Genomic DNA, 16,845 nt, shown 5'->3' on the forward strand with positions numbered 1-16,845 from the left:
TTATTTTTTTAGTGCTAGATAAAAGTCATTGGCATAAACATATTGAAATAAAATAGTCTAACATAATATTTTTTCGAACTAATTTCTATTTTTAACAACGGCTTTTACCCGTTAACATTCAAGTTCATTTAAAGGCAAGCGATGTGTGTAGCAGATGAAAAAGTGAGGTTGTTATGTATCTTGCTTGTATGAAATTACCAGCACGCAGCTGCAACGCTAAGTATGCAGCGAATTCAAACGGTTCGAATCTGCTGTCAACATAGTGAGGATAAACTGTATTTTTCCGACTGTTATCGCAATAGTAAACAACAAATCAGATAGTCTAAAAAGTTCGAATACTTTTGAGACCATCCCATTTTTTATTTATGCTTGCAGTGACAATCGCGCCAACCGAACCAGATAGTGTATCCGCGTTCAAAAACTCATGAAAATATTCGTTTATTTCAATTTTGCCGTCTATAAGAGGTAAGTTTTAACAATTTTGTTATTTTCAACTTCTCAAGACTAATTTACGAACTTACATAGTTTATAATAAACAAGTAAAGTATTCAACCTAATTCTCGTTCTTATCAAAGGCTTATCAGTCACACCCGCTTCTTGTGAATCACACCTGCGATGGAGCACCAGATGGAGATCATTTTTACAATTTTGGGGATTGCCCTCGTGCATGGTCTAATTTTTTATTTGGTGTGTCGGAAATACGTATTCGGCAACAGCAAGCATCGGTACTCATCGGATGTCAGGCAAAGATCGAAAATCTTCGACAAGCATGTCCTCGTCACCGGAGGTTCCAGCGGCATTGGCCTTTGGGCAGCGATCGAGTGTGTTCGTCTTGGGGCTCATGTAACGATCGTGGCACGCAATGTTCAACAGCTTGGTAAGTTTTGAGGCATGTTATTAGTGCTTACTTGTATTACACCTATAAATTGATTTCATAGAAAAGGCAAGGCAGCAACTGGATACTTATAAGCTTGTGCCCGAACAAAAGGTTAATTTTCGATCGATCGACCTCACCAAGAGCTACGAAATCGTCGAGCAAGCTTTACAGGAGATAGAACTTGCGGTGCAACCTATTCACATGCTGGTCAACTGTGCCGGAATGGCTGTTTGCGGAACGATTGAAGACACCTCGCTCGAGGATGCCAAGCGAATGATGGATGTCAACTATTTTGCAACTTTCTCACCGACCCGCTATGTCCTTCCAAAAATGAAGCAAGCTAAAGAAGGAATAATTGTCATTACTGCTTCACAAGCGGCGCTGGTCGGGTTGTACGGTTATGGTGCTTACGGTGCATCCAAATTTGCTCTGCGAGGACTGGCCGAAACAATCGCCATGGAAGCGAAACATTGCGGTGTGAGTGTCACACTGGCACTACCGGCCGATACAGACACTCCAGGACTGGCTCGGGAGAACGAATCAAAACCGCTTGAAACGAAAATCATTTCCGGCTCTGGTGGACTGGCAAAACCAGAAGATGTTGGACGCAAAATCGTACACGATGCGCTGAATGGGTCTTTCTTTTCTGTGCTCGGGATGGAAAGTTGGGTTTTGAGCACGATGTGTGTCGGTATGGCACCCTGGAAGGGACCTGTTCTTTGTCTGTTACAGTTTTATTTGCTTGGCCCGCTGAGACTGATTGGATTGCTGCTTCAGTGGAATTTCCAAAGGATCATCAAAAACTGCGCCAAGGATAAGGAAAAAACAAAACAGGATTAATTTTAATTAAATTGTGTAAGGCTTAACAAATCTGCATTTATGTTCTGTCACATCATCTAATAAAAAATAGACTTGTGTTTACTCCAATGAGAATTCTTCTTTTATTTGGTAGATTGATGGACTGATTTATTTCTCAGGTGAAATGACGTTATGATATAAAATGTAAATTTTCTGCTTACACGTACAAAAATCTATTGGCAGACACACTTGCTTAATATATCGATAATGAGAATACGATTTTTTGTCTTGAATCTATGCCCGCAGAGCCTCCTGGAGTCGAGTGCGAGCAAACTGGACCCGCTCCTCCTGGCGCTTGATATCATCCTCAGTAACGGTAGCCACGTGCATCAGTGGCTGATCTGGATTGAGAAACACACTGGCATTCGTGTTGAGCGACGTTTTAGACGCGGTTTGTCCCGTTACCGGATGTGTGTTATGATGCAGCGCTGTTGCTAATGATTGTAGAACGGTTGCCTCATTAACACCTGGTCCCACCGGTTTCAAACGTTTCGGCAGTTCCAGAGAACCGATTTCCTCGTTGAAAGTATTATTGACTCGAAGATTCTAGCGACAGTAATCATTGAATGTTTGGTTTAATTTTTATTTTCATCTAGCTTACCTCTAACCGCTTCTCCCAGAATAATTGTTTGGGTTTGATTTGCGAACCATGCTGCAGATCCCGTTTCACCTTACTTTCGTTTTCCTGTGAACGTACAACCGTCACAGGTTGCTTGAAAATGGACGCCGTTTGCCGTATTGGAGGTATCAGAGATGTATCCGCACGCATTCCACGGCTAAAATTAGGAGGACCTGATTATCACCTCAGCAAGTGTATTCCGATATGCATAATAAACAAAAACGTATTACAGTGACTCAAAACGATTTCTGTTTATTGCTCGTTTTAAAGCCATCATCACGCCAATTCAAATTTAAAATCCTTTTCGCGTCTCAACGGAGAATACTGGAATTGCCAATAGCTCGAGAGCTTTTTTTATTCAAACAAATAAAACCCAAATTAACTGAAAGATCTAGTGAAAATGCAAATGCACGTTCCGGCTACCAGCTGGTACCTGTAATCATACTGCAGATGTGATTGCCTGCCTGCTACGCCTCCAGATCCTCCCCCACTACCACCTGTTCCGCCACTAGAAGCGAATTGGTGATAAATCGGAACCGGTGGTGGTAACGTTACTCCGGTCGATGCTATCGATGAACCTGTTGGCTGAACCCCAAGCTTCCGCTTGAGTGCATTGTGCTGCAGCATCATATGCGTTGCACTGGGAACTATTCGACCCGCTTGATAGTCAAACGTGGAGAGATCGATTGTGTCCCCTAGAGCCCGAGCTAGCTGAGGTTTGCTTTCAATTTTTTTACCCGCCGGACTGAACGTATAATGTTGAAATGCATTTTAAAGGGAAAGTAAAGTTTGTACTGCGTCTAATCAAAACTTTTAACGCAATAATTTTTTCAGCTTCTTTCTTATAAAGAAGTACAATCAGTAACCAATTAGTGAAATGATGAAAACAATTTAAAAACTGCCAATAAAGATAAAACTAATTTCCCAACTTGCTAAGCTTTAATTAATTAGTGTTTCCAACAAACTGCAATTATTTACACTGAAAGTCTTTAAATCTAGCCATTCTCTCACCTGTAGTAGTAAACATCCACTTTACCAGCGGAAAGACCAGTTTTGCGAAGAACTTCCTCTCTTTGCCAACCTTTCGGAAGGGCAGCGCAATCCGCTCGCTTTCTTTCAATCGATACGTTCATCTTGTACTGTCAAGCTATGACTTAATAAAAATAAAATTACTTATTGGACTCCATCAATGCTATAATTTGTAATTTTGTGATGAGCTAAAACTTAATAAATACTGTGTTTACAAACTTTTGATTTTGACGGACTCTTTCTCGGATCTGAATTTCTTCTTTTATAACCAGAGCTGCCAGATTTTTTTTAAATTTTTTTATTGCACACGGTTAGCCCCTTTTCGATAAAAATTAAATTCTATCACGCGAAATTTGGCACGGTATGGTCGCAGACAGACGTCCAAGCTGAGTTCCAAACTTGTGTAAAGTTTTTTGTAGTAGCAATCCGTAACCAGATAGCGCTACCAGTACCGCCAGCCTCGTGCACCAGCGAAAAAAAAATGTATTGTAGCGATAAGGTCACCAGGCGGCGCTAGTGTACAAGTGATTTATAACGCAATTTACTTTGAAAATTTACACGGAAATTTTGATCAATGTTGTTCTTGCTTGGACGTCTGTCTGCGGTATGGTGTTCGTTCACCACTCACTTAAGCCTGTATTACACTCTTTGACCAAGCGTCAAATATTTGTCACTTTTTGACAGATCAAAATATGGTCAAATATAATTGTTTGTCACTCTCCAATTTTAACATGGGGCAAACAACAACCATGATGTCAAATAAATTTGACCATTATGTCAGAAGGTCAAATATTTGACCATTAGACAAAGAGTGTACTACAGGCTTTGGAAGCGAAATCAGCTTCAATCTTACATAAAAAAAAGTCCACTGCACTAGCAGTTTTGGCTATTGCATAGATATATTAGGTATTTTTCACAAAAAATACCGATCAAATTATTTAGTAGAATATTCTTTGTTAATAAGTCAAAACGTATTTACTTCTCGGGGCTCCTTTCATCGCTCACAAAATACATATGGGTCCGTTCGCCGCTCACCAGGACTCCCTTTACCGATCATGATTTCATAAGATCGAGGATAAGATCTAATTGGAAGTTTACATGATTCAAAATGATATAAAATAACTTCAAATGGCATTTCGAATTTTTCAGCATATTTATTCAAATTTTAGCAGCGTTTTTTAGTAAAAAACTTATCAAAGAGAAGTGCTACGCAGTTTCAGCACAGAAAACAGACTAACAAGAAAACGATAAAATGTGTGTAGAAAGTTTGCGTGCGCAAATATATATTCCTCTCGAATTAAACCCCTCGTCATGCTGAATGGTAAAGTAAAGATGTGATGTCGCTAAAGCATCTTGATGACGACGTCAAGGATTCCATCAAGGATAGCAGCAATGAAATGCCATCAGATAAGCCCATTACCGAGTGAAGGTCGTGGCAAGGGTAATTCCTGGGTGTTGATGAGGAAGTTCAAAGTTTGTCATCAGAATTGTTATAAATCGTGAAGTTCGAGGCCACTTGTTGCAGTTTCGATTTTTTGCGTTTTATTTTAAACTGTTTTTTTTTTAATATTCTAAATACACCTACCTACCTATAAGTTTGATGAACAAAAATACATATTTCTGTTTGAATCAATATCACATATTCTTTTATTTCTTTATCGCATTCCCTTATTTAACAGAATACCTCACTCAGTCTAAAGCTACAGGGCTTGAAAGTTCCAAAGCAAAGCTTTAAACACCGATAAAGGGTCTATTTCGCGGCTTCAATTCCACAGTGTTTATTGCCATTTGAAAATATTTTATACGGCTAACAGACACGCAAGTGCTGTTATGTGTACCTTATACGGCTTTAAAACGGTGCTTAGGGGTTACCTGGATACGCACGAAGAAAAAAATGGCTATTCGCAAGAGTCTTAATATTTTTTTGAGTTGCAAATATTTTTTTGAGTTGCGACACGTTGAGGCTTGATCCCTTAATGGTTTGTTTCTCTTTGCTCGAATACTAAACAATTGAATTGTTTCATGTTACCATACTTCTTTTAATGCACTCAACGTAATGATCCCGGTGGTAACTTCACCATTAATCCCTTGCTCGAATTTTTGATTAAATATGTTCTGGAACAACTTAATATGCTCCTCTAAACAGGCAAGCATGTGTTCTGATATTGTCGATGAATCAAGATTTTTTTGTATATTTATAAGATGCCCTATTAAGAGAAAACAGTCGTCATTTGGTGAAAATTTATGATAAGAAACATGCATAAGAAACAAACATTATTTTGTTTCGGCTTCATTAGCACAAAAAAATCTGTAATATTAGCAAAAGGCCGCCAAATTTTTCCAGCATAGCCATATTTAAAAGTATTGATTCTGTGGTTTATTTAGCTTATATCCAAGCCGAGTTTTTCTGCTTAAAGTAGGGACCCAAAACAAGCTGAATAGTTGGTGGAATTACACCTTCCGCGAAGTCATCTAATGCAAAATTTTGAGTCTAATGCAAAATTTTGAGTCTAATGCAAAATTTTGAGTTACATGGAAATTCTCTGAATCGTTCAGAGCACATCCGCTATCTTGTGAAACGCATTCAGGAGATTCAATTTCTCCGGCTCTCAACTTTTCAAGGTTCGATTCATACCACTCTATTCTTCGGAGTTAAAACTTTAGAAGAGGATTCGTTCGAAATTCTCATCTAGATATGGTACACAAGCGACAAAACAACACAAGCGGTTTGCGGCCCTAGCAAACCAAATACTTCGTAAGAAGCTAGAGTATTCCCTCAAAACATAGTAACAGCAGCATGCAATATGTATTCCACATTATCGTATTGTACGGTTATACCATTTTTAAGTTTTTTTTAATCCGTAACAAATGGCTTTAGAATTTTATTGTAACCATATATTTTCGCACCTTGTGTGTGACAATGACAATTGGAAAAATAGTTCGTTGTGATCTATTTCACTTCTCGGGAATATCTTGGATTTTGATGTTAAATACAGAAATTTTATTAATTCCAGCTCGAGAACTTAGCGGACTACCAACTTCAACGTCGTCGGATCGTTTCAGAAAACGATTTAAAATATTCTCCATTATAGAAAGTGGAGCCTGACCTAAATGATAGATATTCCATAACGTCTTGCGTTTCATGAAGAAGAAAACATTTATCAATAATGAGTTTTCGGGTTCATTTTTTTCGATGAGTAAGTATTAGCGTTTTAATTCTCGGAATATACATAAATGTTTCATCCACTGCGACTGTCGTGGGTATCCCGTTCACATGTCGAATATCTTGGCGAGTTTGAAACATCATTTCTTCTGGCATCATCCTGGGCGCTAATGCGGTCTCGATCAACAAGATTAGTTGGGAGAATTCGTTATCGATATTGTTTTCGGCACATTTTGCATGTTGCAGGATGAGTACAACGATACACCGTGCCCCAGTGCTGAGTCGAGAATATTTCCAGCTTGAAAAGTTCTTCGACCTGATCGGAAATCGAACCCAATATCACAACCGTGTGGGATGCTAGCCGACTGACATGGCTAACCACAGAACCACGGGGACCGACTACTTCCTCCGTCCTTTCATCGATATTTGATTTTAGAAAAGTTTTGAATTTGTTTTGAAAAAGTTCTGATAGTAATTTAATAACCATTTCACAAATACTAATTAGTTCGGTAATTTTAGTCTGAGGAAGCGATACATCCTTGACCAAACAACACATCCATAGTAAAATTGATTGTTTAATTTGTTCTATAGTAAGACTGCAATCCAGCTTTACATTTACAAACCATACAATCGTAAAATATGAGACTCAGAGAAAAGTGATTTTGTCTAACATGGGTTCTAACATGCCTCTCCTGCTAATCAACGTAGCCTCGAATTTGTTGGTGGCAATGAAAACATACCAACGTATTCTCACTTACCTACAAAAATACATTTGACATAAACTCTGATTAAAATTTCCACCAGTCTTATATCAGCTTCACCAAGTAGTTCCAATTAAAGTGAATACAGTCCTATTGCGGGACTCACGTAAGTGAGAAAAACGTCACAAAGTGACATTTGCCGTGAAATCTGGGAGTGTCATATCACTGAAGTGGAAACGGAATAAGGGACGCCAAATGTCTTAGAAATGCAGAAAACGTCAAGATCTGGTGTTATTTAAAATAAACGAAAAAATCGACTTTCTGGGACTTAGAAATTTTTGAGCTGGGAAACATTTTCATTTCACTTGTCCTATTCTAAATTTCACTTCACTGTCAATCTCACTTCACGGAGGTAATTTTTGTCACCTCACTTGAGGTGGAATCAGGAATAGGTCTCAAAAAGTGAAGAGAGCATGAGAGTGAAATATATTTCACCGGGGAGAGACTCCCGTAATAAGCACCAATATTTCATCCATTTTCACGAGTACAATCGCAATATTGTAGTTTATACGAACGAACAATCAAAATGGCTACCAGTTCTACAAACTGAATGTCGGTAGTATAAGTATAATTCTGCAAATTTCGGTAAAACTCGCAAAACTACAGCCGACTTCGGCTGTACCCGATTTTGCATGAGTACACGGTTGCTGTGAAAATGAAGTTTAGCCACAGACAACCAGACGTACCACTGCATATAAAATTCTAAGACAATTATGGTTCCGACTAACTTGTGCGACACCTACTGGACATATTCCGCAAAACATAAACTTTCAGCTTTTCTGCTAATTTCTGCTGTGGTTTAGCCATACCTGTTTGGCATTTTATTTATTTCACCTAAGTTAAAATCGACTTCTAAGTTATTAGTGGGGGTTACCCTACACACTAATATCACCAACTGCAGAAGGCAGTTGGCTACTCTTCGGGTTGCTTAATTTTGCCCGGCAGACCCTATGTTACAGGGCGGCGTGTACCTCTATCGGATTTCGGACTTTTGCTAGCACACTAAAGAAAAACAATCAAAATAAACAAAAACTCATCCGTTTATTCCGGTTCCTCTAGCTGTCAGTTGCGGTGATGGTCGCCGATGGTGGCCGTCCGGGGCTGCTCCTGCAGCTCGAAGTATCCTTCGATCACTTCTGCTGCAATGGTCCTCGGCGGGGCGGTGTTTTCCTGCTCCTTGGCACTTAGCCGGGGGTAGCCAATAGCGCAGCTTACCCTATCCGGCGAGCAAACACCTGTAGTAGCACTCGCACTCACGGGCCAGCGGAACAACCTTCGCGAGACACACAGATAAATTATCCACTTGATGCTGAAATTGCAACCGCACAGGTTACAACGTATGTAGTTTTATTTTATGACAATTTCAGGTATTTTAAAGTGTTACGAAATTTGCTGGATTTTTTTTATTTGTATTTAGTCATGAGTCAAAAGAGGTGAACTTTTGTGGGGGCCTCCACAGTGTGGAGTGCCGGGGACCAGTGGTGGGCACAGCTAACCGAAAATTCAGCGACGCTAATCGCTAAGTCGCTAACCGGAAAATTTAGCTCGATAATCGCTAAACGCAAAACGCTAAACCCACATTAGCGGAACTCTCGCTCATCGCTAACTTTTTAATATGTAAATAGTCATATCGCTATACTTATTGCTCGTGTTTTGTCAGATTTGGACCACTTTGATCTGTTTTGGTTAAACAAACAAAAACAATTACTTTTTAAAGCTATTAACAGTAAGAGGTTCACGAAACGGTATTCATATTTGATTTTGTAAAAACAAGAATAACAAAAGTTATTTAGCTTGCATTGAAAATAGATACTCTTAGGAATGTTTTCATAAAAATTCAATTATTATCTGAATCGAAAAAGTAGAACCAAAGTTGTCATAATTTCAAGCGCATTGCAATTTACCAAAGTTCTTGGTGTGCCGAAAATTCAATCTAGACCTTGTGCTTGTTCTTCAAAATGCTCCTGTGGCTTGTACGATAGCTGGAACTCTATTCTAGGGTAAAAAAACTGACAAAAGTAACTTTCGCAGTAAAGTATGTTCATCTTTCGAAGCAATTTACGTACGCCATCAGCAATTCACAGTTTTTCTAAATATTTCTATTGTCGCCTCTCTACAAAATTTAGCGAATTAGCGATTAGCGTTTCGAAGGCCAAAATTTTAGCGACGCTAACAGTTACGCTAACCAGCTCCAAAATTAGCGAAATCGCTAAATCGCTAACTGAATTTTAGCGTCGCTAATTAGCGAATTAGCGAATTAGCGGAATGGTGCCCACCACTGCCGGGGACCATACCCCCCGGACTCCCCTAAATTCCGTAAATGAATCATCCGTTAATGGTTATTAATTATGCGGGCTTTTCTTTTTAACTGCATACCGCGCGACTTGCGTTGCGATGATTAGAAAGGGTCTCCATTTTATAGACCTTTTTACGTACGAATGTGTGTTGGGAAAAATATTTATAAATAGCTGTTTTTTTTGCAATGCTATGTTTTTAGCAGCTGGACAAAAATTCATTTGAACACTCAATATATGTTTTAAACTTGTTTCTGAATAAATTTTCTCATTCGTGATCAGAATTCAGGAGGAGGCGCTAAATATAATCGACCAAAAATGGTGAAAAAGTGATAAAAGTCGAAGTAACGAGATGCGATTATTCACAGGTTGGAAAAAACAAAAGCAACTTTACACGGGTTTACACGCTTACTAGTGTGTGTAGGTGAAAAGTCACTTATCTCTATAGCGAATTTCTTCATTCCCAAGGCCCACCTGGGGCTATCTGGCATCTCTTTCTTGCATCGTAAATCGCAATATCGTTTCTCTATTCTCGCGTAGATCTACGCACGCACTCAGTGGAATAAAGGCCCAGGCACAATGGATACGTTTGCGTTGCGTTAGCGTTAATTTGACAGGAAATATATAACCTAACTGTCAAATTGCCGCAAACGCAGCCGCACGTGTCCATTGTGTTTAGGCCTTAGAAATTCGCTATAATTTTAAAAGCTAATTTTTTTCAGTGCACCCTAAAACCAATCGTGAAAGGGAAAGTTGCACAACAGATGTAAACATTGCGCACACAGCACCGTGACCGTGACTGCCAATCATCAAAAAAATTGTAACCGGCTTGAAATAAATCTGTCTCGTTAGTATACATAATTATTAAGCTTTTCACAAGGCTTATTTTAGCAATAGTATTCCATTCTGAAGAGGATTAACGTGAAAATGGAACTGTTCCTGTACCGAGGAGAGTGGGGCCTTCCCACGATAGACTACGAATGCGCCAAAGTCCTGGTGAGTGTTGATTTTGGTTAGACAAAATAGTTACAAGGATTATTACATTGTGAAACACCCGTAGACCTACCTGAAACTGGCGGACGCCAAAGTGGCACTTAATTTCAACGGCAACCCGTTCAGTTCACCGAACGGCATGCTGCCGTATTTGGTTACGGAGCAGGGCAAAAAGCTGGCCGGATACAACCGGATCGTTGAGTTTCTGCAGTCCAAGGGTTTCGATGCGAACGCACAGCTCGAAGACCAGAGCTACATCGTGATAAACGGTTGCATTCAATATGTGGTTGAAAATCTTTCACCCTTTTTCTTGTATAGCCTATGGGGGGATCCACAGAACCTGGACACGTCGCGGACGCTGTACGCCAAAAGAATTCCCATTCCGTTTAACTTCTACTGCCCGAGGAAGTACCTGCTGAAGACAAACGAAATAACGCAGACGTTAGCTGGATTTGCGCTGGACGATTCCGTAGAGCTGCATGATGTCAAGGATGTGTGTTTTTTTTTTCAGTTAGCAAATATTAGTTACTAAATGAAGTCTACTTCTAGATGCTATTGAATGCAAAAAAATGCATCAACTGGGTGTCGGAAAAGCTAGGTGAAAATCAGTTTTTCTTTGGGGATACACCCAGTGAAGTCGACGCTGTGTTGTACGGTTATCTGTCTGTTATTTTGAAGATGAAACTGCCCAATAATATTCTTCAGAATCATTTGAAAGAGTGTCCTAATCTAGTGAAATTCATTGATCGAATGACGACGATCTACTTTGCCAAAGAGAGCTACACCAGTGGTGGATTGGTGGGTTCCAACTCGAACTCCAGCTCGTCGTCGTCCTCGTCTGAGTCCAAGCCGAAACCCGAGGAGAAGAAATTCTACGATGGCACGCAGAAGGACGATGACTCACCATACGACCGGAAGAAGCGGTATGTCGTGTCCGGAATTTTCGCCACCGTCGCAATGGTTAGCTATGCGCTGATGTCGGGAATTCTGCCGGTAAGTTACTCTATTTTAGAAGTTTATTCTTAGCTGATTGGATATTTTCAGGTGCTTAGTAACTCTCACGGTAGAAACGGTTTCATATCTTACGATGAACCTGAATACGATGACGAAGAATAAACTTCGGAATAATAATAAAAATGAATAGAAAATTGATAGCGAACAACTTTTTGGAAAGAACTGTTGCTCATAGGTATTTTTGAAACCACATTTTTGTCAAACATAACTTTCTTTCACACCAATTTCATAAAAACGCGCACAAAATTATAGTTCGAGTAATTTATTACTATATCGACGACACTATCGTCCCAATCAATTTGGTTGGTTCGGTTTGAGTTGTGTTTTTACAATAGAAAAACAGCTTCTGTTTGCTAGACCCTTGCTCCTAATATGCAAAATTAATGAACGAAGTATATACTTATACACTGATACAAAAAGCCAGAACAGAAAAAAATATTAACATCTAAATCACTGTCATACAAGACGGTAGACCTTTCGCTGCCTCTCATTTGTGTCGTCGAGTTGCTTGTCGGATGGGCCTTCGGTTTGGTGGTAGCTGATTACCGCCGCCTGTTCCTATGCTAAACATTGGTGCTGGTGCTGCCGCTGCTGTGCCATTCGGTATCGAGAAGGGACCACCACCGCCAAGCGGGGCGGCCGCTGGACTATTGAACGAGAACGCACCCGGTTGGTTGCTTCCGGCGGAAAAGTTAAACGCCGGCGGCGATGGTGATACCGCAGCGATAGGCGTGGCACTACCGAAAATTCCTCCCGCCGAAGCTGGTGCCGAAATTGCTGCTGATGATTGATTGGCGTTGCTTGCTCCACCGAAAGAAAACGGTTTCACCGTTGCTTGATTGGGACTGTTTGCACCGGGCGCGTTGGAAGAGAATGTAAAGGAGTTTCCGGTGCCGCTTCCAAATGTCGCGTTTGAAGCTGCCGCATTGCTCGTGTTGTTATTAGCTGCAGCAGCTCCAAAGCTGAAGGCGGAAGAACTCCCAGTTGAAGGAGCAGTAGGTTGTACTGCTGTGTTTGATCCAGCCAAAAATGAGAAACTGTTGGATTTTCCAACAGCCGCTACAGGGCTTGTTATGCTGCTGTTATTATTAGGCCCACCGAAGGCGAATGGTTTAGAAGCCATCTGGGGGGCTGCTGCTGCTGGGGTGGCGGCTGAACTTGAAGACCCGAAGGTGAAGGCACTTCCACTGGATGCCATTTGATTTTTACTGTTGTTATTGTTGTTACTAACAGGTGAGGTGACAGAGGAACCAAACATTCCTGCCGCAGTATGAGACATGCTACCCGTCGACCCAAATGGATTGGGGTTTGAATTTGAAGCATTGCCGAAAACGGTACTGAAAAGCAGTGATGATTGAAAGAAATAAGTTAGATTTAAGACGAAAGTTACAAAGTACTATTCACATGATTGATAGAAAGACGATGAAGGTCTAACGTAATCCTACGTCAAAACAAAAAACTAGAAAATAGGAAGCTGTTCTCACCTGGGTGCTGTCGCTGGTGCCACGGAGCCAGAAGCCGTTCCAAACACCGGTGCGGCACCAAAAGTGGCGTTTCCTCGAGCCGTGCTGCTTGCAGAGCTACCAAAGACTGAAGAACTGCTGTTGTTGCTATTGCTCCCAGTACCGAACGGAGTTGATTGGTTTGTTGGTGCTCCCGAAGAGGCACTGCTGGCTGCTCCAAATGTGCCTGCTGGTATTGGGTTGGTAGCAGCGATGGCACCAAAAGTACTATTGTTTTTGTTGTTAGTGTTGTTAGCAATCGCACTTCCGAAAATGTTCATCGGTTGCTGTTTGGTCGTGGTGGTGTTGGTATTTCCAGGTGCTCCGAATGAAAAAGAGCTGTTTAGATTTTGCTGAGGGTTGGAAGGCTGCACGGAGACCGTTGTCGTAACGGGGTTAGCTTTGAATGAGAAGCTTGAATCGAGCGATGATTGACCGAAAGTAGGCGGCTTGGTTCCAGTTTTAGCGGTTGTAGTCGTGGAAGAGGCACCAAATACGTTACTGGTAGAAGTGGAAGTGCTGCTATTGTTGGCTCCAAATCTACCGAACGCGTTGTTGGACCCAAAGGTAGGAACCGACGGGTTTGAACCGAATGTTGAAGCAGTGGCTGAGGTACCGAAGGTTGGAGCAGTAATCGCAGTTGGTGCTGCAGTAGTTCGGAAACTGCCAAAGGCCGGATTCGTGGAGACTGTCGTGGCTGCAGTTGGGATAACGGCTGCTGTTGGAGGATTTGTAGTTGCGTTGCCGCCAAACGAAAAACCGCTCGCACTAGTTGTACTGGGTTTCGAGGGGGTAGCCTCGAATGAAAAGCTCCCACTTTTAAACGCAGTGGAAGAAGCTGTTGATGTTGCGGATGAAATTGAATTACCAAAAGCACCTGGTAATGCATCGCTGGTTGTTGTATTCGTTACTGCTGCTGATACTGATGCAACTGAAGGATTTGGAGGTTTGAATGCACTGAAACCACTTCCGCTGCCGAAAACTGCTGCAGGCTGATTTGGTGTAATTGTGGAGTTTGTTGTCTGGAGTGTGAAGCCTGGTTTTTCAGCAGAAGGCTTGACCGGTGCCGGCGAAAAACTGATGAGATTAGGTGTGGCCACGGTAGCATTTGCGTTACTGCTGGATATTACCGGTGGCGCAGTGCTTACTGCAGTGCTTGATGTGGTCGGAACTTCCGTAGAATCTTTAACCGTAGATGAGAAATTATAACTCGGAGGGGCATCCGACTTTTGAGGCGTTGATGGGGTGCCAAACGTAAATCCTCCAGACGAAACTTCCGCGGCTTTGGTTGGTGTTCCAAATGCAAAACTTGTCTCGACCGGTTTGGAAACTGCTTGAGAACCAACAGCCGGCGTAGCAGTGGCTGATCCAAGCGTAAATCCTCCTGCTGGTTTCGGGATTTCAGTGCTTTTTACCGTCTCCGTTGGTTTGAGTATCGGTTCTATTTTTCCTAAACCAGGGTCCTTAATAGGGCTGTTAATTAACGCAGATATACCGGACAACTTCGGAACAACCACCTCTTCTTGTTTCTTTTCAGTCACCTTCGGTGCTGCATCTACCGTGTCCTTTGCAAACACCATATTTTGCGGTGGCGACGACGCTTCATTCTCACTGTCCAGATTATCGCTCAGGCAACTCAATATCAGCGACAATTTAGATCTTTCAACTTTTTTAAGTGCAATTTTGTCACTGCTCAATATTGGTGATCGATCTTTTGGTTTTATAAAACTGATTCTCGTACCGAGCTCATCATCTTCATCACCTTGATCTTCGCTATCCGTAGAAGCTGGACGAACCACGGTTTCATCGTACTTTTTGTTAAACAAAGTCAATTTCGGTTGTTTTTGCTGCTGCTGTGCTGGTGGTGGAAGCATTTCTGCTCTAACGCTAACCACTGTAGGCAGCGGAGCTACCTCAACTGGAGGCACTTTTACCGTTTCCCTCGTTTCAGCAGCGGTCAAATTCGGAGCCGCCGGCGTTGAAAATGTCTGATCAATATTTAACCTTCCCGGTCGGGGTGGTCCCGTATCTGCCGCCCGCTTTGGCGTATTCATCACCAGACTGGAACTGAGCGAACTTGAAATGTCGTTATTCTTACTGCACAGCCGCTTTTTCTGCTGATCTAGCGAACCTTGCGAGGGAGGTGACGCAGAGCCGGCCAGTTCGCGGGTGCGCTTTGTCCCTACCCCTCCTATGCCACCACCCGAGTCAACCTCCGACAGTTCCTTACACTGTTTCTTAATCCGATCTGCGTCCAGTTCCTCGTTGTTAATTCGTTTGCGAGAGATTTCCTTCAACGCGTCCAGTACACTCCTGGTCGGGGCCGTTTCCAGCTCAGCTGTTGGAGCAATCACCCGATTTTCCGCGTCGATTTCTTTCCCACCCTGGGTTCGTGCCATTTTCAGATGCGGTTCCGCCGGGATTAACAGCGAGCCAGCACGCAAAATATTCGACCTAGTGTTGGCCTGAAAAACCGATTTCTCCGGAGGAGCAATCCGTACGGATGTGACCGAGTTATTTCGCCGAGGGGAGTACTTAATTTCCGTCTTCTTTAGGTGTACTACAGGAAATTGACCAGGCTTCGTGTACAAGTTATTCATAGATTGACTTCGGTTCAACGGCGACTGAGTTTTATCGTGATATTTGATCAGCCTAGTAACCAAACCACGGCTCTGCGCATCGGTGTAAATTCTACAAGCAAAAGAAAAACGATTAATTACCTAATTTCACAAAGTTAAATCATAAATCTTACAGTGGATCGATCCGGTTCAATGCGGAAGTCGATGCGACAGCCGTCAAGTTCCCATTGCTCCGGGCGAAACCAGACCGATTCTGCAACGGAGACGTTGGTTTCCGTTTAATCACTCCCATCGGCTGTTGTTGATGCTGTCGAATTGGACTACCGTACAAATTCCCTCGAGCGCCACTAGTGTCAAGGTGAGTCGATTCTGCCATTGGGCTGCTAAGAGTGCGACTCAAATTATAGCTACTCAACTCGGCTCGGCCACCCAAACCACCGCTGCCGCTGGTAAACGCAAACGATGTGTAGCGGCTGCTGTTGTTGTGATTCATTTTACTGCAGCACGACCTAAGGATAAAAATCTAAATTCCAGCATTACTCACAAAACGTAAACAAGCGAAAATGGTAACTAACCTCGAAAGAAAATTGTTCAACTTGCCTAGGCAACCTTCACTTTGGTTAAATACCTTGTACTGGTTTTCTGACCCAAATCACCACTAAGGAAGTTTTTGCTTTCGACTGCACTTGGAGTACAAATATGCTCACAATTTTTCACGGAAGTTCTTGCGCATTCCGGAACCAAACGACCAACACGACTCCCTTTAACGACGGTTTGCGAACTTTTTTTTTATTGAACTGACGTTTGAGTAACCTCGTGTAACCCGTATAAAGGTTGACAATGTAACCTCAACAGACACCGTTACAGCAAAGTATAAATTTGAAGGTAGTATTTTAGCCTAGAGTGCCTTAGAGTGGCACCGCGTCATCCAAAGTATCGCTGGTAACACTGAACATCCTTTCTCTTTTCCCCACACGTGTTTAATAGGTTGTTTGTTCAATTGGAATGACATTGACAGATAATTCTTATTCCAATTTTGACAGTGTCGCCACTCTATATATTTACAGGCACTCTAATTTAGCCCTAAGACAAAACGCGACAGCTGGTCACCGTTACATGCAACCAATTTGAACCGGCTGCTGATTGGCTGAATCCG

The 16,845-nt window shown here is 41.9% G+C and overlaps 4 protein-coding genes across 6 annotated transcripts; 2 read left to right on the forward strand and 2 right to left on the reverse strand.

Moving 5' to 3' along the window:
• The first annotated feature begins 279 nt into the window (after positions 1–279).
• On the forward strand, positions 280–1,810 carry LOC129729807 (3-ketodihydrosphingosine reductase). Its single transcript, XM_055688635.1, has 3 exons — positions 280–465; positions 576–877; positions 939–1,810. Exons 2-3 carry the CDS (start codon positions 616–618, stop codon positions 1,715–1,717), a joined length of 1,041 nt encoding a protein of 346 aa, XP_055544610.1. The 5' UTR covers positions 280–465; positions 576–615; the 3' UTR covers positions 1,718–1,810.
• On the reverse strand, positions 1,796–3,648 carry LOC129729808 (methyl-CpG-binding domain protein 2). 2 transcript variants are annotated; one of them, XM_055688636.1, is made up of 4 exons: positions 3,366–3,642; positions 2,788–3,099; positions 2,337–2,511; positions 1,796–2,281 (listed from the first exon to the last, which is right to left on the reverse strand). In XM_055688636.1, exons 1-4 carry the CDS (start codon positions 3,485–3,487, stop codon positions 1,970–1,972), a joined length of 921 nt encoding a protein of 306 aa, XP_055544611.1. In that variant the 5' UTR covers positions 3,488–3,642; the 3' UTR covers positions 1,796–1,969. The 2 variants fall into 2 exon arrangements, with proteins under 2 accessions (XP_055544611.1, XP_055544612.1); XM_055688637.1 differs by lacking the exon at positions 2,788–3,099 and having other exon boundaries at positions 3,366–3,648.
• Positions 3,649–10,340: 6,692 nt separating this feature from the next.
• Positions 10,341–11,746, forward strand: LOC129729809 (metaxin-1 homolog). Its single transcript, XM_055688638.1, has 5 exons — positions 10,341–10,448; positions 10,516–10,597; positions 10,662–11,087; positions 11,144–11,587; positions 11,639–11,746. Exons 2-5 carry the CDS (start codon positions 10,529–10,531, stop codon positions 11,708–11,710), a joined length of 1,011 nt encoding a protein of 336 aa, XP_055544613.1. The 5' UTR covers positions 10,341–10,448; positions 10,516–10,528; the 3' UTR covers positions 11,711–11,746.
• Positions 11,747–11,854: 108 nt separating this feature from the next.
• LOC129729810 (streptococcal hemagglutinin) lies at positions 11,855–16,486 on the reverse strand. Of its 2 annotated transcripts, none has more exons than XM_055688639.1 (4): positions 16,265–16,486; positions 15,863–16,198; positions 13,093–15,801; positions 11,855–12,945 (listed from the first exon to the last, which is right to left on the reverse strand). In XM_055688639.1, the coding sequence occupies exons 2-4, from the start codon at positions 16,180–16,182 to the stop codon at positions 12,096–12,098; spliced, it is 3,879 nt and encodes a 1,292-aa protein (XP_055544614.1). In that variant the 5' UTR covers positions 16,183–16,198; positions 16,265–16,486; the 3' UTR covers positions 11,855–12,095. The 2 variants fall into 2 exon arrangements, with proteins under 2 accessions (XP_055544614.1, XP_055544615.1); XM_055688640.1 differs by having other exon boundaries at positions 15,863–16,212.
• Between the last annotated feature and the right edge of the window lie 359 nt (positions 16,487–16,845).

Source organism: Wyeomyia smithii, chromosome 3 (assembly GCF_029784165.1).
Source record: "Wyeomyia smithii strain HCP4-BCI-WySm-NY-G18 chromosome 3, ASM2978416v1, whole genome shotgun sequence".
Taxonomy (NCBI): domain Eukaryota; kingdom Metazoa; phylum Arthropoda; class Insecta; order Diptera; family Culicidae; genus Wyeomyia; species Wyeomyia smithii.